The following is a 27,101-nucleotide window of genomic DNA, read 5'->3' on the forward strand; positions in this document are numbered from 1 at the left end:
GGCGATAGAATTTAAAAATATATATATATCATAAGGAAAACAATAGGGCCTTCGCTCTTTCAGGGCTTGGGCCCTAACTACATTTAGTTACTTTTATGAGGCAGAAGTTGACTAGGTGTTTTCTAGTTATGTTCTACAGTGATGCATCATACTATGGTAGTTAAGCAGTGAGTTACGTCCTTGTAAGGGAAACGGACCCCTGGTTAGTAAGAGGAATTCAGGGACTCACTGTGATTTTGGTGGCGTTGTTGAGTGCACTGACCCACTCCACTAAATCCTGCTTGTCATTCGCCTGCAAGTAAAACTTCCTCATTCCAGCGTTGATGACTGTGGGAAGACACACAGATTTATATTTAAACAATCTGGAGGTGTTGATATAATTATATTATTGTGTCATAATGGAGCTTCCCCTTTTTAGTGTGCAACTCTAGGCCTGAATAATTGATGCCGTCACACCAACACTTTTAGTGCTTTTTTGTTTGACTGCAAAATTTGCTTCATTCCGGATGATGTGAATGCTGATTAACAAACTTGCACACCAGGGTTACTAGTTAACTAAACTAAACCAATAAAACTATTTAGTTACTTGAAATAAAATAAACTTACACTTAAATTCTGTTTTTGTTTTATTTTAGTTCATTTTCAGTGCTGCTGAGCAACGATTAATCGCGATTAATCACATCCAAAATAAAATACAATACATTGAAAAACAATGGAAAACCAGCACAATGGAATGACTGTGAATAACTCATTATATTAAAGGGGTGATGAACTGAGAAATTAAATTTTCAGAAGTGAAAACATCCTTGTTAGTCCAATAAAAGCTTTTATTGACACCAGCCACAGCAAATGACTCGTTTTTAAAAGTGGGGAACTATGATGTCAAAGACCACTCCCGCAGAAGAAGATCAACGCCTATTTCAACACGTCCGGTTAAGCCCCGCCCACCGATTTGCGCATTACACGCATAGCTAAATAACTTAGGCCTAGCTTAGACTGCATGGACAAACTTTATTTTTAATGACGTTCCAGCTGATGAGGTAAAACATTGTCCGTCTGTTCGCTTCATTTCACTGAGGATTGTTTTGTAAACAAGACTGGATTTGCAGACCGATAAAGATTAAAGAACAGTGCTGTGCCGTCTATATTGGATCTGACAGGAATGGTGCAACACTCGGACTCTGGGTCGAACATGTCTGGGCGAATCATTCCGGTTGCCATTTTACAACATTGGACGTTTTCAAAAAAATTTCCCCCACGTGCACCGACGAGTGAGTTGAAACTCATTATAATATGCAAAACTGTTATCCACTCACAGCAGTGGGCATTTTACTTCCAAGTCTTCAGTGCGAGACGCCCATAAAAACCGAGCGTTTTTCAGCTGGGTTCAAAACTAGGGTATAAAATAGCCTATTACTTATTCATTTTGATGTTTACGAATGCAAAAACCAAGCGAACGTCATAAGTTGACCTCAGACAACAATATAACACAATTTAAAAAGCCAGTTCATGACCCCTTTAAAGACTTCACAGTAGGAGGCTCAATATGTGACTAAGTTTAGTATCTGTATTATGCTGCTCACACATATGATGTCTCAAACCCTCTTGACAGTGGCCTCTAGAACTCCACCAGGTAAAGTCCCAAAACCTCAAGTGTGTGATTGTCTCTTGGCTCTGATTTCAGAAACAATAGCTGGGGTCAGATGTCATGGTCTAAAATGCCCTTTGGTCACCCTTCCTTCTGCACACTGCATCCTTTGAGAAACATAGACAGAGAATCGCTTGCTTACCGAAGCAGAACTCCGCCTTTGGACGCAATTTGGTGGCATCGCTAACCTTCAATGAAGGAATAAGAGCAGATTGATAACACTGTACACACATGCACAAACACACACACATACAGTATTTAAAAGATGCACTAAATCATTCTCCACTATAACAACATTATGCCCCAAAAAAAAAAAAATATGTTTGTACGTGTACATCAGGGTTGGGAATTCCCTTTTTCTTTAAGGTGAAATATTTTTATAAATGTATTTTACCTTTGTAAGGGCAATAAAATAAATAAATAAATAAATATTTAGTACATGTAACTGTGCTGTGTTAAGTATTGTCAAATACTTCAATTTAACCAATTAATTCAATCATTTACATTTACATCTATTCATTTAGCTTTTATTCAAAGCGCCAAAATCAAACAGAATACTATAGACAGAGACCAATAAAATTTGATCAACATCGCAATTCAACTTTACAATAATGATTATTAATATTGAACAATAGAATCAATAAAAACATTTTTGGGTGTGGGAAAAATGGCACATCATACAGAAAAGAGCCGTTTATGACCATTTATTGCTTTTTACGAATTGTTACAAAATCAAGACTTCACATTGCTTATCTTAGTAGCAGGGCTGGGCAGTTTCACAATATATATTGTTACCATGGTATAAAATGTCTATCGTTAATTATTTTGATATATGGTGTATATCGTGGTATATAGCATATAGCACTATTATCACACTTTAGAGTGATTAAATGCATGGATGAGAATATAAAGAGTGGGATGTGCTTGATTTTAAAAAGAGTTATAATCGCAATATATCCTGAAAAGAAACTGAGCTCATGCTGTCTGGCACACTGCAAAAGTGCGTACAAAGAAAGCCGCCTCTCTCAAAAGGCCATCGTGAGTTTGGGACGTGCTTGATGTTATATCACAACACTAGACATATTATTTTATTTTTTATTATTGCTTCAGGATTTTGTTGTTACCGTTTCAACTTTATGTAAATTACTATGTAAAGATATAGAAAAAAAATTGCTGCATTTTTCATTCATTTTTTGTTGTAATGCAGTCAGTAAAATGAAAAGATCTTATACTTATCACATCATTAATATGTATGTGAAAATAATCATACAAACTTTAAACGTATGTTTACAGAATGAAAATTGTTGGCAGTGTTGTGGTGAAAGACATGTATATAGTGTTTTGTTAGTGAGATTAACTGTTTGGATAAGTTTTTATCTTGGTAATGCAGAAAAGTTTTGAAAATGTAGCTAAAGTATTGGCCGATGCTTGTTAGCAATTGAACAAACTGTACCATACAATCAGATGAAGACTCCTATAATGGTCTAGAAAAAGATGTTTCATTATAAATTTAGACCTCAGATCAGATTACATGGCCAGCCATTATGACTCATTTTATCTCTGTATCCCCAGGAGAAAATGGTGAATCTGAACATGTAGAAAAGTCATGGCAAACCATTTCTGCACAATTTAAAGTATCAATCAAGTCCTGTGAATATAATGTAATATTAAGTATTAATTATAAGCATTGGTCACAAATGACAAACCTTGGATATATATGTTAGTTTTAGGGAGCCGACGTTGGATGTTCCTTCAGGAAGATTCTGTAGAGAGAGAGGGTTGAAGTCATTAAAACTGAAATTCTGACTATAAAATGATATACATCGACTTGATGTGAGAAGTTTGTTTTGAGCAGTATCTAAAAACAAACGTGGACTGAATACATTCACAGCGAGTGTACGCTTTTCTCCAAAGTTGTAGAATTGCACAGGGGGCTATGAAAGTTTTAGCACACTACAGATGCAGTGAGGTAAATTATTAAACGTCAGACGTGGCATCAATAAAAGATGCTGGCTGGGGCTACTGACTGAGTCTTAGATAAAGTGATTGTTACAGAACCTGCAGCAGCCAGGAGAAAAAAAAGAGAATCCATTAAAAGAAAAAAGAAAGAATATCAAGAATAAAAAATAAGACAGGTCCTGACATGTGCTCTTTCTTAGAGAACTCAATCAGAGTTCTCTTTTTCTCTATTAAGACAATAAAAACATTGTAGTTAATATCAAGTTTTCACTCTAATCCTATTAAACAAGAATAAATGTCTGCAGACTGATGCTACCAAATCCAGTGGCGGCTGGTGAAAAATATCTTAGGTGGGGCTGTATCATATTTGGCATTTTCAATAGTGTGGTAACCATGGGCCTTTTAGCATTGTGGCATGCTCTTCCACAAGCATCCACCCTTCTCTCCATCATAAACCTCTTAAAACACTTTTTAAAAAAACCTGAATATTACTCTTCAGCTCACAATCTTTAAAGTTTCCATGACATGCTTATTTTTGTACGCTTTGATGTAAGCCTCAGCCTTGTTATGGATGTTATAACAGATTATTGTAAGTAACCTCTGAATATTACTTTCTGCCATCTTTGAGGTTGAGGTTTATTTTTTTATGTCTTAACCTATAGCAGCTAGGGCATTTCAGAATGTTTGTAAACAATAGTTTGCGATACTTCCGGGTGGCAGAACGCGAGCGGCTTCCATTGACTAACTGAAGAGATCCAGCCGGCAACTGAACAGTTACACAGTTAAAATCATTGTTGTTGATCAAAGTTGAATCTATGGCGAAAATATGTTGTGTTTGGGGTTGCGCCACCAGATATACAGCAAAAGGTGTAGGTTCTCTTACGAGAGGTTCTCTCGTATTGCGTAAGCTAGCTTACGCTACGGGAAAGATTCATCTTTGCTGAGAAGTTGAAGCCAAAAAATTATTCCATAATTTTGTAATCATTGTCAACGCAGTCTCTTCTGAGGCAGACCATGAGCGGGCTAGCTAGCGGCTCATTGGTTCGCTCAGAGAGAATGCACGAACCTATGGGAGAGCGGCGCTGAGTCCGCGGCCAATGAGCGGACGGCGCTCGCTTACTGCGTCACAGCCCGCCAAAAGGGGCGTGGCTACAGTGTATAAAGGTCGCTCTCCCAGCTCGTTCGTTGATTCTGTTCATTTCAGCGAGCTACACGCATCCGCTGTCCTGGGAAGAAGCCGCCGTCGTTGAGAAGGCACCGTCTAGCGAGCTCCGGAGTCTGAGGAAGCCGGCCGTCTGCCACCTTCAGCCGCCCAGCAAGCTAGCGCCATCCGACGCGTATCCTTTTTACTATTCCATATTCCTAAAAGAGCCGAGCGTCTTTTTCAAGATGCCTCGTATTTCCTGCGGCTCATGCCGCTCTTCACTCGAGGAAGGAGACCGCTTCTGCGTTCTCTGTTTCGGAGTGGAACACGCAGAGCTCGCCCTCGCCAACGGAGGATGCGACCACTGCGAGGACCTGCCTCCGTCTTCCCTGCGGGCTTGACTACAGGCAGTCAGAACCGCTCCCGCGCCGCCTCTCACTTCGCCGCGGAAGAAAATACGCCGCTCCCAGAGGCCGCCGGAGCCCCCTGCGGATCCATGTGGGCCACCGCCGCCGCCCACCGACCGCTCTCCCTCTCCGCCCCTGCCGGACTTACAGTTGCCGCCGTATGGCCGCTCTGTCGCCTCCGACGACACCGCGGATGAGAAGGACTCTTGTTCGCTGCACCCTTCTGACAGCGAGGATTGGTCGTCGATCGGCTCATCGACGAGAGAGTCTGCGGGGACCCGCGCCGGCATCGAGGAGGGACTTTCGCGCCTCCTTTCGCAGGCCATCTACCGCCTGGGTCTCGAGTGGTCTCCTCCCCCAGAGCAACCACCGAACCGGCGCCCGGCCCCCGCCTGCAGCCGGGCTGCACCTTTCCTGCCTGAGCTTCACTTCGAGCTCACTAAATCCTGGAATGCCCCTCTTTCGGCTCTTATCCGCTCCGAGGGGTCCGCTTCGCTCAGTGGACGGAGCCGCCGAGATGAGTTATACTGCCATGCTGCCCGCGCCTTTGACGCCGCCGAACAGGCCGCCTCAGCGCTGCATTCCATCCAGGCGCTCCAGAGCGACATCTCGTGCGAGATGGCGAACAGCGGTAGGAACCCGCCCATCCTTTCGGATCTGAGAAGCGCGACGGATCTTTCCCTTCGCGCCACTAAAGCCGCCGCACAAGCCTTGGGAAAATGCATGGCCGCCCTCGTTGTCACTGAGAGACACTTGTGGCTCACGCTCACCGATATGGGAGATTCAGAACGCGCCCTGTTCCTCAACGCGCCTATATCTCCTACCGGGCTCTTCGGATCTGCCGTCACGGGCATCGTTGACCGCTTCTCCGAGGTACAGAAAGCGACTCAAGCCATGAATCTGTTCTTGCCCCGCCGCTCTAGTTCTTCGACAGGCCGCTCTCACGAGCCTCCTGCCAGAACCCCACAACAGCGCCCGCCTCAGCAAGCTCAGCAGCCCCAGCGTAGACAGGGCGGCCGCCCTTGCTCTCGCTCAGACAGCCGCCGCAGACAGCCTCCTCCAGGGGGCCTCGACCCAAGATCGCGCTGAGGCCCGATCAACTGAAGTCTGCCTAGCACAGCTGAGAAAAGGACGGTTTTCTCCCGCTGCGGCCGGATCGCCGTAAAAGCTTCGCCCACTGTTAGTCCCCGTTTCACCGCTGACTGCAGTAGTGTTTACCGCCACAAACAAGCCGGTTTCCCTGCCCGCTTGCGAGCGTCTAAATGCCGTTTTCACGGCTACCCAGAGAGTTCACAAAAAGAGCATAAAAGCCTCAAGTGTAATAAATGTGCCCACAAGCCTGTGCTCACGTACACACACAAGCACCTTATGCCCAGGGTCTCACAGAGCCCATTCTCACGGAGCGAGCACTTCCGCTCCAGTAGCAGAGAACATAAGCACGCCCACGAGCCCGTGCGCGTGTCCCCCCTCTGCCCGCTCTGTCACACGGCCCATAAAACTCCTCTCTGAGTGTAAGTCCCGTTGCCACCCACATTACAAGCGTGCCCACACACAGTGTCTAGCCCGCGATGTGCAGCAATCAGGGCGAAATATCCATTCAACCGCTTACGAAGCGTGGGAAGCCATCCCCGGCATCTCCCCGTGGGTTTTAGCATAATAAAGAATGGTTATCGATTACAGTTTCGTCGCCGCTCGCGCGTGCGGCTCGAATCCACTGTCAGCTGCCCGCTATGAACACGCTTCGCTTAGAAATAGCCAAGCTACTGCAGAAGGGCGCTATAGAGAGAGTCCCACCATCTATGACCGAGTCGGGGTTTTTACGGCCGTTATTTTCTGGTTCCCTAGAAAGACGGCGGCCTCAGGCCGATCTTAGATCTCAGGGCTTTGAACAAAGCGCTCATTAGAGACCGTTCAAAATGCTCACAGTCAGGAAACTCCTCGCGCACGTCCGCCAGGGGGACTGGTTCATCTCTCTAGACCTGAAAGACGCATATTTTCAGATCCAGATAAGCCCTCATCACAGGCCATTCCTACGTTTCGCCTTCGAGGGCCAAGTTTATCAGTATGCCGTTCTCCCGTTCGGCCTATCCTTAGCACCCCGTACGTTCACGAAGTGCATGGATACAGTGCTCGCCCCCCTGCTAAGTCAGGGGCTGCGCATACTGAATTATCTGGACGAATGGCTGATTCTAGCAGATTCCCAGACGGAGCTGCTGTCGCACTGCACAGTTCTCCTCTACCATCTGGAAGCGCTGGGACTCTCTGGACAAAGAGCTCTCTCCAGCCCAGTCAAACTATTTCGTTCCTTGGAATAGATTTGAACGCTATCACGATGACGGCTCGCTTATCCTACACAGCGCGCGCGCCGTGTTCAGCGACTGGCCGCCTCGTTTCAGATGGGTACCCATACATCCCTGAAATCGCTTCAGAGGATGCTGGGTCATAGGGCTTCAGCCTCCGCTGTGCTGCAGCTGGGTCTTCTGCACATGCGCCCCCTTCAACTCTGGTTAAAGAGCCCACCACGAGTGGACGACGGGCCGCCAGATGATCAGGATTACTCAGACATGTATCACTGCACTGCAGCCATGGGCAGTAAGCGAGTGTTTTCAGAGGGGCGTTACCATGGGAACCTTCTCTCGCCGGAAAGTTATCTCGACAGACGCATCCAACTCGGGTTGGGGAGCGGTTTGCGAGGGCTCACCGGCCGCCGGCCAGTGGTCGAGCCACGAGAGTTCCTTACACATAAACTGTCTGGAAATGATCGCGGTCGAGAACGCGCTGCTATGCTTCCTCCCGCGCATAAACGGTCACCACGTCCTGATTCGCTCCGACTATATGGCCGTGGTATCATACATCAACCGTCAGGGCGGCGTCAGATCCAAGAATCTCTTCATCTGACACGCCGCATCCTATTGTGGTCCCAGAGTCACCTGCTATCGCTCAGAGCGACGCACGTGCCGGGCCATCTGAACGACGGTCCAGACAGGCTGTCCAGGAACCTGGTCTCCCCCGGAGAATGGTCCCTGCACACTCAAACAGTCCAAACACTGTGGCGCCTATTCGGCAGAGCGGAGATAGATCTTCGCGTCAGAAGAGAACGCTCACTGCCCAATATTCTTTTCATAGAGCGAGGACGCGCTAGCCCAGGATTGGCCCCGCCGCCCGCTCTATGCTTTTCCCCCGATTTCTCTGCTACCGCAGGTCATTCAGAGAATCAGGGACTCACGCCACTCGGTGCTCCTCATAGCCCCGCGCTGGGAGAATCAGATTTGGTTCCCGGAGCTAACGCGGCTGTCACAGACAGCCCCGTGGCCCATTCCAATCAGAGCAGATCTCCTCACTCAAGCCCGCGGCTCGATCTGGCATCCCCATCCACAGCGCTGGGCGCTTCATGCATGGGTGACCAACGACTACGCGTCGAATTGCCAGAAGGGGTTTTGAACACGATCAAACACGCCAGAGCGGATTCTACCAGAAAGCTCTATGCTGCAAAATGGTCTGTGTTCTCCATATGGTGCACCGACAAGAATTCGGACCCACGGACGTGCGAGGTTTCGTCTTTGCTTGTGTTCCTTCAGGAGATGCTGGATAAGGGCAGGTCCCCATCCACTCTTAAGGTTTACGTGGCAGCCGTCGCGGCGTTCGCTGAACCCCGGCGCGCCCAGTCTCTGGGCAAAGACGAGCTAATCATCCGCTTCCTCAGGGGAGCCAGAAGGATGAACCCCCCTCGCCCCCCTACGGTGCCGGTCTGGGATCTTTCTATAGTTCTAGAAGCTCTGAAAGCCCCACCGTTTGAACCACTTGAGTCCGTGGAGCTAAAATACCTCTCGTTAAAAACCGTTCTTCTGACGGCTCTCGCCTCAGTAAAACGTGTGGGGGACATTCACGCGCTGTCTTCAAGCGCCGCGTGCCTAGAGTTTGGACCGAGTGACTCCATAGTCATTCTAAAGCCTAGACACGGTTATGTTCCAAAAGCGATTGGTACCCCTTTCAGGGCGCAAGTCATCTCTCTATCGGCGCTGCCTGCATCCGATAGCGAACGTGACGCTGACCGCCTCTGCCCGGTTCGGGCTATCAGAGTGTACACTACACGCGTTGCCGCGTTCAGACGCTCGGAGCAGCTGTTTGTGTCGTTCGGTGGCCGCACCAAGGGACTAGCCGCCTCGAAACAGACCCTATCCAGGTGGATAGTAGACGCGATTGCCTCTGCTTATGCCGCTAAAGACCTGCCTTGCCCTCTGGGCATCAGGGCTCATTCCACCAGAGGCATGGCCTCATCGTGGGCATGGTCCTGCGGGATTTCCATTCACGACATTTGTGTGGCTGCGGGATGGGCCTCCCCCTCCACCTTTGTCAGATTTTACAACTTGGAAGTTCCAGCCTTACAGGCTAAGATTCTGGCGGTCTAGTACTCACAGCCCTCCTATAGAAGCCGCACTATCGGGAGTTCCATCACACCGGCTCACCCCTTGTGTTCCCCTATGTGCTTATGCATTAGCCCTCACATCACGGCCCGCCTTCGCCGGCCGCCTTGGGCGTTTTTTGCACTAGATAGTAACGGCCGCTATGCTGGCCGCCGTATTATCTTCATCCACTTATAGATTCCCCCGGTGTTCCCCTGGGATGCTTAGTGGTTACTTAGCGCGCACGGCGTTGACCAGGTGTTCCCGTAGCGTAAGCTAGCTTACGCAATACGAGAGAACCTCTCGTAAGAGAACGAATCGGTTACCTAACGTAACCTCGGTTCTCTCTAGATGAGGGAACGAGTATTGCGTTCCCGGCCGTGCTTGCGCCACTAGCGTTTCGCTTCATGCTACAGAATCAACGAACGAGCTGGGAGAGCGACCTTTATACACTGTAGCCACGCCCCTTTTGGCGGGCTGTGACGCAGTAAGCGAGCGCCGTCCGCTCATTGGCCGCGGACTCAGCGCCGCTCTCCCATAGGTTCGTGCATTCTCTCTGAGCGAACCAATGAGCCGCTAGCTAGCCCGCTCATGGTCTGCCTCAGAAGAGACTGCGTTGACAATGATTACAAAATTATGGAATAATTTTTTGGCTTCAACTTCTCAGCAAAGATGAATCTTTCCCGTAGCGTAAGCTAGCTTACGCAATACTCGTTCCCTCATCTAGAGAGAACCGAGGTTACGTTAGGTAACCGATTCGTTTTTTTTATCGATTTCCTTCAGAAAAAAGTAAATCTATCCAGCAGAACCTGTGGGTGAGGAGGTTAAAGCGAGTGGACGTCGTCAAAAGTGCATGTCGTCTTCTAATTATGAGCCTGAGCCCGATTTAAACCCAACCATTTTAATACGTGGGTCATTATATTACTGACGTTCTCAACTAACTTAGTTATTTCTATTACTTTCTATGTTACTTTCTTTTGAGCGGTGAGTAAATGCTTCTTCATCGTAAATGCTTCTGATTGGCCAATGCGTTCAATAAATCAACACATGTCTGTGATTGGCTACATCGCTCATCGCTGCAGTCACGTTATAAAAAGAAACTCTGCCATGTAAGTCATTTCTATTTTGTTTTAGTGTTTCTTGTTGCTTTTCTGCAACAGATGAATACAAATGTATTAGTTTTTATTTGTTTTATTCATAGATATTTCTAGTTTGCGGGAGTCCCGCGAATCGTTTTATTCTCCTGCAATCCGCACACACAGAGTGCATTACCGCCCGCACTCTGCCATCAGATCTAGTCCCGCGCCGCGGTCTAGTGCGTTGGGAGTGCACGTCTCTAGATCAAAGAATCTAAGCTTTAATGATCATGTTAACTATGTCTGAATTTCCACCACGTCTGTTCTTGAATCAACTGTTGATATGTAGATTAGGCTTCTGCCGGCGGTGTGTCTCCCTCCATGCAATTTACTAGTGTTGCCATAGGGACGCTTCGGCTTTTGCCACCCGGAAGAACGTCTATTATTGTTGTGACGTCATGGTGAATTGTCGTTATAAAGCGACCTAGGGTGTTGGAAAGCTTATATAATTAACAATTCTTATTATAATTAATAACCACCCAAATACAATTTAAGGATACCAGTGCTCTGTGAAAATCTAATTATTTAATGCCAATATTAAAAGGTTGAGGCATTCTTGCACAAAAACAAACATTGCAACTGAACTCAAACAATATACTCAATTATTACTTAATTTGCTGATTAAATAATAAAAAAAGTATTACCCACAACAATTTTGAATAATTTTTCAAGCAAATATTCCACATGTACACTAAATAAGACTTGTCCTGACTTTAGTAGTGGTGCACACCGGCGCAGCCGAGGCCGCGCGCTTGCTTGGGGCGCTACAAGAATCGCCCATAGCTGACTAGATCTGAGCTTGCTGATTGGCTTCAGTTTATGTCAAACATTTATATCTTAAATCAGCGATAGGTGGTTTGCAGTCACGTGATTGTGTTGACGCGCGGAATTCAGATGGAGGGTAAGGAGTGAAGAGCGCAATGGACGAGATGGAGGAAAATCCGTACTGTACTACTTTAGACGCTATTACAAGAGAAATATATAAACAGAAAATCGAAACATATGTTGGACGTGATCCTTACGTTATGAAGAGGACCGATTTTCAACTGAATTGAGAGATTTGCCTGCCATCGACGCTGTAGATATCAGAAACTAACTTGACTTTACAAAGTTTCAGAAACTGGTACGTTACACAAACAGCCACATAAGTGTATTTAAACACCTGAATAATGTAATTATAAGCCACATAAATATTAACTCACATTTGACGAAGTGATCACTGTACACACACACACACACACACACACAGGCATTTCCCATTCGGCTCCTCCCGACCGCAGACGTAGGTTTGCAAGGCATTTTTCACTGTGTTTTTCTGTCAATTTCTTGTATTTTCCACCCTTATGAACAACAATTTTGGCACACAATAAAAACTCCACGTGGTTTGATCGATTTGCGCAACCATAAACGACGCAAAACATAGGCATTTTGAGTGTGTTATAGTGCTTCCTAAATATAGAAAATCACTTCCAGCCCTCCATCCGCATTTCGCGCCATGGCAACGCAGTGGCGTGACGTCACGTGAAAACAAGCTATTGGCTAAGCTTCTCCAGACCTGCCTTCCTGGGGCGATTCCTCCAGCGCCCCAGTGCTGATCACGTGCACTACAGGAAGGTGTAGAAAAACCAGAACTTTTGAATTTCTATTTTATTTTTCACATATACTGGGTGCATTTAACATCTCAAACACAAAAATATTGACAATTTGTACATGATTTATGTATTTACTTATTTATTGCATTTGGCTCATAAACTAGCGCCCTCTATTGGCCAGCCGCCCCCGAACAAATTGGATTTCGGCATTTTGAAAATATCGATAACACGCATGTTACTAAATGCATTAACATGAACAATACATTTGTTACAGCATTTAATAATCATTGTTAATGGTTGGTGTCCATTGGTTCATGTTAACAGATCATTAACAAAACAACTTTTGATTTTAATAGTGTATTAATAATTAATAGCATATTAAATTAATAAATGATTGTTAGCTCATGTTAACTAATTAAGTTTACTAATGTTAACAAATGGAACCTTATTGTCAAGTGTTACCAAAACATTAAATCTATGCAATGTTTTAGAGTGTCTTTCGGTACATATCAGTCTTCAAATTTCAGAGGTTAAGCGACATTTCAAAGAAAATATATATCCGTCCTTAAACCCACAAAAAAGAAAAAAAAATTGCAATATCTGTGAAAACTAACTGCTCAGGGAATGCACAGTTTTTGTACAAGTGTAGAATGAGAAATTATGGGAAGACCATTGTTCTTAATTTTTCACGTCACAAAGTTTTCATGTTTTTACAATAGTGAAACACAAACTCTTCGCTATTACTATCTGTGTAGGTTCATACCATGTACTGTAACTTACTGAAGACATTTAGGAACAATTTAGTTTGCATCTCTGGAATCTAAGACAAAGACACCCTCATAAAGGTCGCCCACACAGATGCAAATATACACACATTATAAAGTCCACGAGTGGCCACAACCCTCATATCCTTCACCTATAAGCTCATGGGAAGTGAAACTTCAACACAGCCACAGCAACGTTTCAGTGTAAAAACAGTCAATATCTGTACTAACGGTTCGAAAACTGCTCACAAAACTAAAATACCAAGGTGTATAGGAGAGGAAATGTTAGTAGGCCTATCAAACAAATGTTTTGCATACCAAGATTCTAACTATGATAGCTGAAAAAGGTCAACTGTGGCTTAGACGACACATCGTCTAATTCAGGGTTCCCCAAACTCCGTCCTGGAGGGCCACTGTCCCTGCAGGCAGTGTCCCTTGAATCCAGTGTCCCTTGAATCAATCCCTTGATTAGCTCGCTCAGGTGTGTTTGATCAGGGTTGGAGCTAAACTCTGCAGGGACAGTCGTAATTTGCAGGGGGAAAGGGGCTAGGTAATGTTTATGGTTAGTGGAAGCATATAAAATTAGGCTATTGTTAGTTTAAAGATTTTATACATGCTAAGTTCCTATCCAAACTGAATGGAACAATTTGTGCAATATAACTGAAGCTAGGGCTGGGAGGATAAATCGATATGCATCGCGATTCTCTCTCCGGTAGATTCTGAGCTTTCTTTTCAACAGCAGATGGCATCACACGCTCAAATGCTCACGAATAAGAGCGCTTTTGTGCATTTGTCTGTCCGCGAGATAATTCCACGTAAGTGGTTAAATGCACATGCATAATGGTTTTGTGATGCAAAATTAAAGTGTAAACAGCCCACTGCAAATAATATCCTGATTTACTTCAACATTTTCAAATTTTATTAAAGTAATTTTATGAAAGATTCAAGCAGTGTGTGTAAGGAATTGGAAGCGAGCAGAGTACAACTGTTTCTAAAGCACACAGTGTTTCTGCTGTTAAAAACTAAGCTCAGAATCGATAGGAGAGAGAAATGCGATGCATACTAGAATCTCAAAATCGATCCAGAAGCCCTTATTTTTTTTAATTGTGCATTCATGGTGCACAGATTTGTGTGAGCTGTTGTATTGCAGATGATAAAATGTGCGACCCATTTCAATTCTACTTACAATTTACAATTTTTAAATGCTATAGAGAAAGTCAAATATGATCTAAAACATCCACATAAACTAAGAAGACTGATGAAAACAGGAGAACACATCATCTTGCACTAACATGTATTAGAAACATTTTTAAACTACGGTACTCATGATCACCCATACTAGAATTGATCACATTTTATTGCATTTATTAAAAATGAAATTATTATCTAGGCTATTCATTTACAGCAAATATGTTTTCAAGCAAATTTGCATGCATGGTAAGATACCACAAAAGAAACGTTTGTAACGTCACGTAATACGTAATTACGTTCAAAAGGTCACGGGCGACGTAGCCGGAAGTACAGAATCAAAATCGTCCGACATCGTTGTTTTACCTTTTAATTCATTTTTTTGTAAACGGCGTTTGAGTTAGTTTGCACGTTCAACCTATGCGTTCAACTTGTAAACACTGAGTCTGTACTTACGGCTACGTCACCCGTGACGTTTTGAACGTAATTACGTATTACGTGACGTTACAAACGCGCCTCACAGAATAGAGCAAGGCTAGCATTTGTCCTTAGAAAAGTTACATTTTTGGAATAGGTTTTGAAATAACCAATCGTTTCGCATGATAAGACCCTTATTCACCGTCTGGTGTCGTTTAAAGACATTTGAAGCTGCATCTGAAACTGTTATTAACTCTCTTTTCGACCTTGGACCATCTGGTTCCCATGTAAGTCCATTATATGGAGAAAAATCCTGGAATGTTTTCATCAAAAACCTTAATTTCTTTTCGACTGAGGAAAGAAAGACATGGACATCTTGGATGACATGGGGGTGAGTAAATTATCAGCAAAAGTTTTTACAAAAGTGAACTAATCCTTTAATTTTGTATTCATTGTCAATTGTGCAGTGCAGCAGCTAGAAGACCTAGAGCAGGCTGTTTTTCACCCTCCGTGAGATGGCACTCAAAGTCTGCCTTGCCATCTAAAGCCTGCAGGACCACATCCACTCTTGTTGGACGCACCTACACCGCCGCCGGACAAGAAGCTTCCGCCCTGCACTCAATGGCTGTATTGCATATCCTACAAGCCGATCTCCTCCATGAAGGGGACAAGAAAGGCCCGGACCCAGCTGCCGTTACAAACCTGAGAAGCGCAACGGATCTCTCCCTTCGTGCTACTAAGTCTGCATCTGCTCTAGGAAGATGCATGGCCTCGTTGACCATTACAGAGAAGCACGGCGCTGGCTGACATGAGAGTCTAAACGATCTGAGAAGTTCAGAAGTTCAGAAATCCACGCAAGCCATGAATCTGTTCCTGCCTTGTCATGCTAGCTCCGCCCATGTGACCAGCTGCCTGCACAAGCAACTACACAGCGCCCAGCTCAGCCCAAACAGTCCAGCCATTCTTCGCAGCGACAGGGCGGCCGCCCTAGATCGCGCTCAGCCAACTGCAGCAGACTGCACCCCCCACATGGTCCGCAGCCAAAGATCACGCTGAAGCCTGAGCACGCAAAGCCCTCCTAGCAACAGTAAGAGGGAAAAGGCGTTTGAGTCTCGCCGCGGTGGGACCATCGTCGTTTTAGCCCTGACAGTTCCCTTAACACAGGCTACTGCAGTGGTTCATACAGCAGCCAACGAGTCGGTAACACAACCCGGCGATCCAGAGAAATCTCAAAGAGCATAATGTCTGGTTATCAGGCTCATGCCGATGGTGTTTTAAGTGTAGAAAAAGTGCCCACGCCCCAGTGCTCACCCCTACACACAAACACAGCACTTCCAATATCACCCACAGAGCCCACTCCCATAAAGCTGGCAAATGCCGCTCGAGTGTTAACTGTAGGAGATGTGCCCACATCTACTATCTACCTGCTCTATTACACGGCCAAGTAATACGCATCACAAAGTGCAGCCTCAGTCAGGTTATGAACGTAAGTCTCGTAGCCACTCACAAACGATCACTCTTACTGACATGCACTTTGCACACGGTGTCAAGCACACGTCAAAAAGTCTCATATCGGTCAGGTTATGAATGTAAGTCCCATGCCCGTTCACACTTACATGAGCGCCCACACTTACAAGCTGCCCCATTCAAGCACAGAGAGCGCACGCTGTGCTCATTCCTCCAGTTCAATTTCTCAAGCCCACGCAATGCGGCGATCAGAACCATCAGACCATTCTGCCCCAGTTGCACATATAAAAGCATGGGATGCGATTCCAGGAGTATCAGAATGGGTGCTAAGCACTATAAAGCAGTGATATGCATTACAGTACACTCGCCATCCCCCACGCTTTCGAGCACGGACCGCGACGACAGTGAATGCGGAAGTAGCACATCTACTTCGCTCAGAAATAGCAAAACTGCAGTGCAAAGGGGCCATAGAACCACCTTCTGAGCAAATCAGGCTTTTACAGCCATTATTTTCTCGTGCCTAAGAAGGACGGGCCTCTCAGACCCATACTAGATCTTAGGTTTATCAGTACACTGCCCTGCCGTTCTGTCTTTGGCATCCTGTAGATTCACGAACTGCATGCAAGTTCACGAAGTGCTCTCGCTCTCTTGAGAAATCAGGGCATGCAAATTTTGAACTATCTCGACGATTGGCTGATTCTGGCACAGTCAGAGACAGAAATATTATCTCACAGAGCTGCGCTCCTCAGTAACCTGGAAAGCCTGGGTCTCACGGTCAACTGGACTAAGAGATCATTACTGCCAAGTCAGTTAATTTTCTTTTTAGGAATAGAACTGGTTTCTCTGGCCATGACGGCTCACTTATCAACACAGCTCGTGTGCCTTGTTCAGCAACTGGCCGCGTCTTTCTAGAAGGGCTGCACCACCCCTCTGAAGACATTCCAGAGGATGCTGGGCTACATGGCTTCAGCTGCTGCGCTACTTCAGCTGGGTTTACTGCGCATGCGTCTGCTACAACGCTAGCTGGCCGCTCGTGTGTCACACCGAGCTTGGGAGTCAGACTGCGAGCGGATCAGAGTAGCCCTGGTTTGCGGCCAACTGGTACCAGCAGGGAGCGATTATGCGAACTGTCTCATACCGAAAGGTCTCATTCCGAAAGGTCGGGGCACTCTCTTTGAGGGCAGACCAGTCTTTGGCCTGTGGTCAGACTAGAAAAAAATCCTCCTTATAAACTATCTGGACATGGTAGCGGTCGAGAACGTGCTGATGTGTTTCCTCTCATTCATACAGGACCACCATGTTCTAGTCCGCTCGGACAACATGTCTGTAGTGTCCTACGTGAACCGCCAGGGCGGTGTCAGATCAAAGACTGACTGTCCAGGGACAATTTTTCCACGTGGGAATAGTCCCTGCACACCCAAACAGTCCACTTGCTATGGCGCCTTTTTGACAAAGCGGAAGTCGACCTCTTTGTGTCACAGGACAACGCTCACTGCCCAAACAGTCTCTCTGTTGCCACAGGTGATCAACAGAATCAGGGAAATGCGCCATTCAGTGCTCCTCATAGCCCCGCGATGGGAGAACCAGACTTGGTGCCCGGAGCTGACAGGGACAGCCCCGTGGCCAATTCCAGTGAGAACAGATCTCCTCTCTCAAGGTCGTGGCTCGATCTGACACCCCCATCCAGAGCGTTGGTCTCTGCATGTATGGTTGACCAACGGTTACCCGTTGCCCTGCAAGAAGCAGTAATGTACACAATCACGCAGTCTGGAGCTCCTTCTACCTAAATGGTCAGTGTTCTCTAAATGGAGCGCTGACAAAAACCTAGACGCACGAAAGTGCGGGGTTTCACGGTTGCTTAAGTTTCCTTCAAGAGCTGTTGGATAAGGGAAGGTCCCCTTCCACGCTTAAAGTCTATGTGGCAGTCGTTGCAGCGTTCTCTGAATCAACGCACAAATGAGCCCAGTCAATCAACCCAGTCAATAGGCAGGAACGAGCTTGTCATCCGCTGCTTTAGAGGAGCCAGGAGGATGAATCCCCCACGCCCCTCGTCAGTTCCTATGTGGGATCTTTCTTTGGTCCTCGAGGCCCTGAAAGCATACCCCTTTGAACCCTTAGTATCTGCAGATGTAAAATACTTATCACTCAAAACCATTTTCTCTTATCGCTCTGTCATCAGTCAAATGTGTGGGGGATTTACATGCGCTGTCTGTCAGTGCTGCGTGTCTTGAGTTTGGCCCAAATGACTCAAAAGCCATCCTCAAACCTAGACATTACTATGTTCCTAAAGTGATTGGCACTCCGTTCAGAGCACAGGTAATTTCCTCTATTGGCTCTGCCAGCATCTGATAGTGAGAGTGATGTTAATCTCCTCTGCCGGTCAGAGCGCTGAGAGTAACATTACGCGTTTTCCCCCCTTTCAGGCGCTCTGGAGGGTGCACCAAAGGTCTTGCTGCCTCGAAATAGATTATATCTAGATGGATAATAGACGTGATTGCAACTGCTTATGCGGCAAAAGGTCTGCAATGCCCTTTGGGCGTCAGGGCTCATTCCACCAGAGGTGTGGCCTCTGTAGGCATGGTCCAGCTGAATTTATATACTGTACATATGCTTATTCCTACTTATCTGGGATCCCCAGACTTTTCTGGGACTCATGAAGTGGATGCGTTGACAAAAGGGTTCCCGAAACGTAAGCTAAACTTAAGCATTACAAGAGAACCTCTCATAAGAGAATGAATCGGTTACCTAAAATAACCTCGGTTCTATCGGTTATCTAAAATAACCTCGGTTCTCTAGATGAGGGAACGAGTATTGTGTAACCTGCCATGCTCGCACCACGAGTGCTATTTTCGCTTTAGTCGATGAAAACCAGATATTCAGCCTCAGAGTCCTGCTTATATACACCCATTCTGGTGGGCTAGGACACGGTGAGGGCAAGAGCGCCCTTGATTGGACGTGACGTCACGTTGGGCTCACTGGTAGGCTGCTGCAGTTGCCGCAGGGCAGCCAATGAGCAGGCTAGACAGCCTGCTCTAGGTCTGCTAGCTGCTGCACTGTGCCGACAATGTATACAAAATTAAGGATAATTTTTTGGCTTCAATATCTTAGAGTAAGCTAAACTTACAAGCAAACTCTGCTTGCCATGGTCCATAATGTTTGAACGAAACAGCAGCGTGAGTGTGCCGCTAGACTGAAAGACTGTACCGCAAATAGTTTGAAATACTGTAAACACTCAAGCAGCCAGCCTCTAATAGCTCAAAAGCACCACAGAGATTTTGACAGAGATTCTGTTTCATTTAATTTACTGTAGAATAGAAAGTATGTGTGCTAAACATATGACTGTGAGAGAACGCATCTGTTGCCATGGTTACTATGGCAGTACGAACAGAATCCAGGGATTACGTGGATATTACGTCATTGACAGGCGACAATGACCAGGGACGAGCCATTATTTAAAATCGGAATTTCTCTGAAATTGAAAATATTTGTGAACTTTTGTGATTTTGTATGTACACAACTGCAGGAAATATATCACACCGTGCAAGTCATTTTTGGATATTTTATAAAAATATGTGTACATATTGTACTTTTAGTGATTCTAGTTCCTTATCATCCAATTAAGTAATCTTTTGGTACTTTTGAAAATAAATACTATCAAATTACATTTTCTGCCAACACCATTCTTCACAGATTTCACATTTTTGGTTATTTTTGGACTGGACAAGATGAACGCAATAACTTGTGGTTCAGTAAGTGCATCTGATTAATTAAGGAGCAGCTGTTAAATAATTTAGTAACAGTAATCAGTGTTTTTGAACAACTATACATCACATCAATTTTGACAACACTGAATTTGATGAACAAATCATTGCGTTCCAAAAAAAAAACAAAAAAACACATAATCCCAAACTTATCTGTAACACAAATATCATGTGAAATTTAACTGGGCCAACGACTAGCCCATGAGAAACACCATACTGTCATATTTGATAAAGTTACATGTTTTACATGCAACACATTCCACAAAAGTAATTATACAAGGGAAGACCTTCAGATGTAAACAGAGTGGATAAGATGAAAATGGGTTGGTACCTGAGGGTTATCCATGTACCACACCAGGCTGACCTCCAGTCTGTCCAGAATGAAGTAGCGTCGTAAAAACTTGCCACTGTTCTCCATTTCCTCGATGTCTAGAAAGCCACAGATCCGATTCTGACGATCTACGTACGGCATATCTGAGACTAAGCATTACCCTGGAACACAAAATAAAATGATTCTGATTATCAAGGATATTAGAATATGTGAAGGGTAGAGAAATAGGGGGGTGGGGATGGGGAGGTGGTAATTAAAATAAATTTGGCATCTTCGTGTGTGAGCGTCTGGCATTTCCTTTGATGTCATTCGTGGTCATGCTCCATGGAAGTGACACCTATTTCCTTTCAGACCTAGTCTGTGCTGAAGAAAACCTTGCCAGACGAAGCTGTATGAATACAAATGACTTGATTGTGACATTACCTGAGAATGCATGCACAATTAAACAGTGTAATTTACCTTTTACCTGCAGCCTCTCTAAATATCATAACAGCACTAAGGTAACTGGGAATATTGCAGAGGTTATGCCATCAGTGTATTTAAAATGTGAGACCAGTCAAATGGTAAATGGTAAATGTACTGCATTTATATAGCACTTTTATAGACCTTATGGCCACCAAAGGGCTTTACATATTGCCTCACATTCACCCATTCACACACACATTCATACAATGACGGCGGTGTCAGCCATGCAAGGCGCCATCCAGCTCGTCGGGAGAATCTGGGGTTAGGTGTCTTGCTCATGGACACCTCGACACTTGGCCAGGGATTGATACCATTGATCAGCTCTACCAAACTTGATTGTCTTTTCATGAAAAAACAAACACTGTTATGTTGTCTTGATTGATACTGTGAAGCAGCTTTGATACAATCTGTATTGTGAAAAGCGCTATATAAATATATTTGACTTGACTTGAACCACCAACCTTCTGGTTTGTAGACAATCTACATGAACCACTGAGCCACTGCCACCCTACTTGCTGCAGTCAAGTAATGGCAAATGTCAGACCTTTTTATAAGGCCCTTTGATGTGTTATACAGTTTGAAAAAAAAAAAAAAAAGCATTACGTCTGTAAAACCCCCATCCTTCATTTCCAGGACAAATTATAAATGACGACAATTAGCCAAGCAGAACTTACAAATGTAATGAGCTGCTAACAAAGCTCTTTCAGTACTTCTGGCATGAAAAACAAATGGATTTGGAACCTTCGCTTTGTCACGTACAGTGTAGGCAGTCTCGAGCTGAAAGACTGTACCGCTAATAGTTTGAAATACTGTAAACACTCAAGCAGCCAGCCTCTAATAGCTCAAAAGCAGCATAGAGATTTTGACAAATATTCTGTTTCATTTAATTTACAGTAGAATAGAAAGTATAACTAAACATATGACTGTGAGGGACTGAGAGACAAAAGCACAAGAAGAATAAGAAAAAAAGAATAAGAAGAAAATCAGTACATCATAATAGGATTTCAAGAAGAAAAAGAAAAGAACAACATGAACAAGAGAAAACAAGTACAATAAAAATTACAGTCCATGCCTGGGGTTCTCAACTCTGGTCGAAAAAGCCTAACAAACTATATATATTTATTTTTATTTTATTTTATTTTATTTTATTAATGTGTGAGTGTCATTCCTGTCCTTACATTGAATGTACTATCCACCAAAACTTTGACACTTCAAAAAGTTCATAAAGAGTTTGCAAAAGTAATCCAAGTCAAAGACAGACGTAAGACGTAAAACAGAAGGAATATCATACTTAGTTGATGTGAACAACCCTCACTGGTTCACATGCTTGCATCACAATCCAGAAAAAGCCTCAATGAGAAAAAAAAAAAAAAAAAAAAATCAATGGTTCCTTCCAACACATCAAACAAGCCCGTTTGAGCTTACGTTTAGCATATATGATATAGCCTAGTTTATGTGCTCTCAAATAAAGCAATCATGTCATCATGATGACTGGGGTTGAACCACTAGATTCTATGGATTAATTACAAACTCCTTATTAGCTTTTTAAAGCATCAAAGTTTTTGTTTTGAAAGAACTTTTAATCAAGAGACAGAAATATAACAGGTTTTATTGAAAATATCTTATTTTGGGGTTTTTTCGAAGATGATGTCTTTTGAGCAAAATATATAAGTTTTAGTGAAAAGGTGGTAAATAAACTGCAGACCATTTAGTAAAGAATGGAATGAAAAATATCTGTTTGCCATGCACGAGCGATGTGCTGTGTTACAGGAGAACAATCTGATGAGGCCAAGCTCCGATTCTTGCTGACATAAATTGAAAAAGCCTACCAAGCTATCATGGTCAGATAATGTTTCTAGCAAGAGAAAGCTCTCAGCCTTTTTCTAAGTAGCATGGTTCCTCAAAAAGAGAAGAAATCATCCACTGGCTCAAAACTATGAAAGATTTCATGTTAACTGCAGTAGAGGAAATTGTGATAAAGTCAGAAACAATATATCGCATCTATTCAGAAAATACTGATGTCTGACTCGAACACAATGAAAAAGAAGTAAAATACTGACACTCATAGACAAAAAAAAGGTGTCACTAACAGTGAATGAATCCACTGACACAATATAGGAAAGCTGTGTCTGTAAGAATTTTGGATGGCACATTAACAATTGATTTGAGAGCACCACTTGTTTCAAAGGCTCCTTTGAGGCATATCAGCCAGGCACAGTTATTTTCACATACATCATGATTTTGTGGATTCATGCAGGAGAATGATGCTTTTCTCCATGGCTAACATCACTGGAGAGCTGTCAAATTTCTAACTCAAATGATTGATTAGATTTTCATGGCCGAAGTGTGTTTTCTGTGTGACAGCTTTCATCACTCAAACGACCTTAATCCGAGATTGCAGTGAAGGGATAAAACGGTCGGTGATATTTTAGCTATAGTAGTTTTTGTTGTTTTGGAACACTGCAAAAATGCTACACTTTTTCATTTCAACACTCCAGGACTTCATAAACAACTTGTCAGAACAAGTCAAGATATGATGAAACTTTGCTGCAAGGTTTTACGACTTCAAAAACACGCAATTCAATTTACCATGCACTAGTGATGCAGTGAGTTTGTTCACATAAGTGGATGAAGGCTCCTTACGATTAGAACTGACAGACATCTAAACGTCACCTGATCTGAAGCAGGGGCTTAGTCTGGGGAACACCAACGTTGGCAAATTATATTCATTCTGACTGTTTTGTGAAACTAACACATTTAAATCAAGCTTCTCAAATATTTGAAGTTTTTTATTGTTAAGAAACTGTGTAAATGAAGTAGCACCAGATTTATTCCAGTAGTTTGCCCTGATTTATTGTAATGTTAACTTCTGCATTATTTACAGCTTCTTATTTATTTAACATAATTGTTCATATACATATTTCTATTTGTTCAATCTAAGTATTTGAACTAAATATTGTTCCTCAATAAAAGAGTCACTGAAGCCTGTTCTGAATGATGATTTCTGAAATGTGGCAGACAGGGGTGCGGCCAGGGATTTTCGGCCCCATGAAAAATTGTGAGGAAAGGCCCCTACTACTGCACCCGTTCAATTAATAAAATCGATCTCTGGGGCCGCTAAAAGTGTGTGGGCCCTTGAAAACCGCCTCGTAGAATCGTCCTAACTTTCCCCCCCTTAGCGGCGCCCCTGGTGGCAGATCCTTGCAATACGTAGTAAAATAGTCCAGGCCTGGTCCTCTCTCGCCCTTGACTGTCGTCACTCCTCCTTTATGCATTTAGTCATTTAGCAGAATTTTAAAGGGGATTGACACCAGCATCAGCAAACGACTCGTTTTTCAAAGTGGGGAACTATGACGTCAAAGAGGATAAAACACCACCCCTGCAGAAGAAGATCAACACCTACTTCAACATGGCCGGTTTAGTCCCGCCCACCGATTCGTGCATTACACGCATAGCTAAATAACATGGCCATACCTCGTGATGACAAACCGGATCGAGCTACCGAGCAATACAAAATATTGTGCAGTGCCTGGTTGTGGAAGAAGACAGTCGCTGCATAAGCTTCCTCTGGATTCCAATAGGACTACATGGATAAACTTTATTTTTAATGACGTTCCAGCTGATGAGGTAAAACATTGTCCGTCTGTTCGCTTGATTTCACTGAGAATTGTTTTGTAAACAAGACTGGATTTGCAGACCAATTAAGAGTAATGAACGGTGCTGTGCCGTATATTGGATCTGACAGGAATGGTGCAACACACGGACTCTGGGTCGAATATTTATGGGCGAATCATTCCGGTTGCCATTTTACAACATTGGACGTTTTCAAAACAATTTCCCCCAAGTACACCGACGAGTGAGTTGAAACTCATTATAATATGCAAAACTGTTCTCCACTCACAGCAGTGGGCGTTTTACTTCCAAGTCTTCAGTGCGAGACGCCCATTAAAACCGAACGCTTTTCAGTTAGGCTCAAAACTAGGGTACAAAATAGCCTATTACTTATTCATTTTGATGTTTTTGAATGCAAAAATAAGCGAACGTCATAAGTTCACCTCAGACAACAATATAATACAATTTAAAGGGGGAGTTTACTGCTTTTTTTCTTTGAATGATTGTGTTTATAGGGTGCAATATAACATGTATTAATGTTTTTTCTTCTTTAAAAAAATCTTATTTTTCATAAATTTCACCTTTATTATCAGCCGCTTTCTCCTCTGTCCTCTGACGACTGGTTGACTTCCTGAGTCTATGAAACCACTCCCTCAGAAACAGGTAATGGGCTTAGATTGGTTAGTTTGGGCCAGTGTGTTGTGATTGGCTAAACTGTAGCTCACGTTATCCGGAAGGTTAACGCCCATTACCTTTACGGGCGAAACGTGCTCCGGTCCAGATGTAAATAATGGTGTCGGACTGCAGTATCAGAATGAGTCAGAATGAGCCAGAATCAGTCAGACCCAGAAAACGGCGATGAAGAGAGGCAAGCAGAACCTCACCACACACGGCTCTTACAAAACGTTTCTGAATGGTAATTTGTATATATTTTTTTTAACTTTATACACGTTTGTTTTACACAATAGCATTGGACTGACTGGCTACTAACATTATAAACAGCGTTGGCATTGGTTCACGTTCTTGATCAAATCGAAAATAACGTCATAATGTATATATACATGAAAATACATTTACAACATTAGTACTTATAAAAAATTTAGGTGCATATTGTTTGTACGCATTTGTCGTAGACACAAAATAGCATAACTAGTAGCCTAGTGGCTATAAAGCCAGCGCTGGCATTTGATAAAAAACTAAAACACAAGGCTACGTTTGAAATTATACATGCAAAAATACATTTAAAATGATTAAGTCTTAGCCTACTTACATGTTGTGGCCCAAAAACTGCTGCCTCTGGTTTTAAAGTTGGAACGGCTTCATGTTTTAGTAACAGTTTCTTGTTGAATCCGGCATTGAATTCATGGAGATTCTGGAAGCTGTCTCTCGTAAAATGCGCAGCACAGAGAGCTAAATTGCGATCGACATTTTCAGTAGCATAATCAAATATAAATCATATCCATTGTTGACGAAGTACAGCGTCCGTGGGAAGCTCGAACACAAAAGACCCGACAGCTGGTGAACATAACACACGCGACGAGCCGCAGAAATATGGCCATGCCCTTTTTTGTATATTCCGGAGGGAGGGTTGATGCAAATGTATGGGTTAGTGACGTCTAAAACCCAGCTGTAGTCCCAAACGAGTCGTTTTTGTAGGCATTAAACTTCCTGATTTTTAAAAGACGATATCTCTGCTCACTTTGAACTTTCAGGGCTGCAACTTTGCAGATACTGTTCATGCACCAACAGCAACATTACACACTATTTAAAATGAAAAAAGTGAAATCGCTACAGACATGACTCCTGAGTGCATCTTCAACAACAGTTTAGCAGCCAGAACTCGGGGCTTCCGAACACCAGGCTAAAGCGTCCGACCAAAATGTAACGGTCATCGTGCACAGCGAGCCGCCAAGCACAAACTCCAAACTTTTATGCGTCCTTCACTTGGACCTCCATTAGTGCAACAAGAGGGGAGACGACAACAATCGGCATTGCATCCCTATCGTTCGCCTTAGCTAACTCATTCACCTCATTAAATTCTGTATATTCGTCAGTTTTCCAACAACAGACCGAATAGCTTTTCTCAAGTCTTTCTCTGCTGCCATTACTAACCTCAAACTGACGCGCTAAATCAACGTCATCGTTCTCAGTCACTCCCTCTATTCACTGATTGGTACTACAAAAAATTGATTTCTGGAAACCTAAGAATATACAGGAGTCCCAGAGGCACTGATATCATAAACCAGATAATTGACAATCAGGGTATGTGAAAGGTGGTAGTGCTTTGGGTCTTTTGTCTATTCTGTAGCAGGTCGTACGGCTCCATGTTGTTGATGGTGGTAGTTTCTCTAAATAACGCTGCTTGGTGTTGTTATTTGGTCTCCCGATAGAGCCCCTTTCCGTTTGCTTCCCCCTTCTTCATTTATTCCCAAGAAACTGTGCCTTATCTCAAAAATGCAAACAAATATCAAGCTGCTTTGCTCTGTCTGTTGCAATTTCTCTCAGTCTCACTGTCAAAGTAACCACGACAACAGATAGCGTATCCTTCCAAGATGGCAGCGCCTTCCCACAATGTGAAACACGAGACGTCACATTCTCATTCTCAACAGCTCTGGCCACACAGTTTGGGTTTGTTTCACTCATTTCATTTGAAATGGAAATTTCATTAGCATTTAGTGTGGAGAGACAAATGACCTGTCACTGAAACTTGTCAGGTTGCTGCTTAGGACACGGAGTAGAGTCAGAAATGACATGCCATGTACTCCTCTTTGAGCAGTTGCGAGACACTCTGACATGACAAACATGTT

The 27,101-nt window shown here is 43.9% G+C and overlaps 1 protein-coding gene across 6 annotated transcripts in view; it reads right to left on the bottom strand.

Annotated features, from left to right (window-relative positions):
- Window positions 1–27,101, bottom strand: part of plekha1b (pleckstrin homology domain containing A1b) — a 110,027-nt gene that overhangs the window by 37,098 nt on the left and 45,828 nt on the right. For all 6 annotated transcript variants that reach the window (XR_016147036.1, XR_016147033.1, XR_016147035.1 and 3 more), the window contains exons 2-5: window positions 20,218–20,378; window positions 3,355–3,411; window positions 1,791–1,836; window positions 230–327 (exon numbers count right to left, since the gene is read on the bottom strand). Coding sequence is in view for 2 of the 6 variants with exons in the window: in XM_039691154.2 (XP_039547088.2) it covers window positions 230–327; window positions 1,791–1,836; window positions 3,355–3,411; window positions 20,218–20,358 (342 nt within the window). In the remaining 4 variants the exon portion in view is untranslated. The remainder of the gene's footprint in view (window positions 1–229; window positions 328–1,790; window positions 1,837–3,354; window positions 3,412–20,217; window positions 20,379–27,101) is intronic.

This window comes from Pimephales promelas, chromosome 17, assembly GCF_988280905.1.
Source record: "Pimephales promelas chromosome 17, fPimPro1.hap1.1, whole genome shotgun sequence".
Taxonomy (NCBI): Eukaryota; Metazoa; Chordata; class Actinopteri; order Cypriniformes; family Leuciscidae; genus Pimephales; species Pimephales promelas.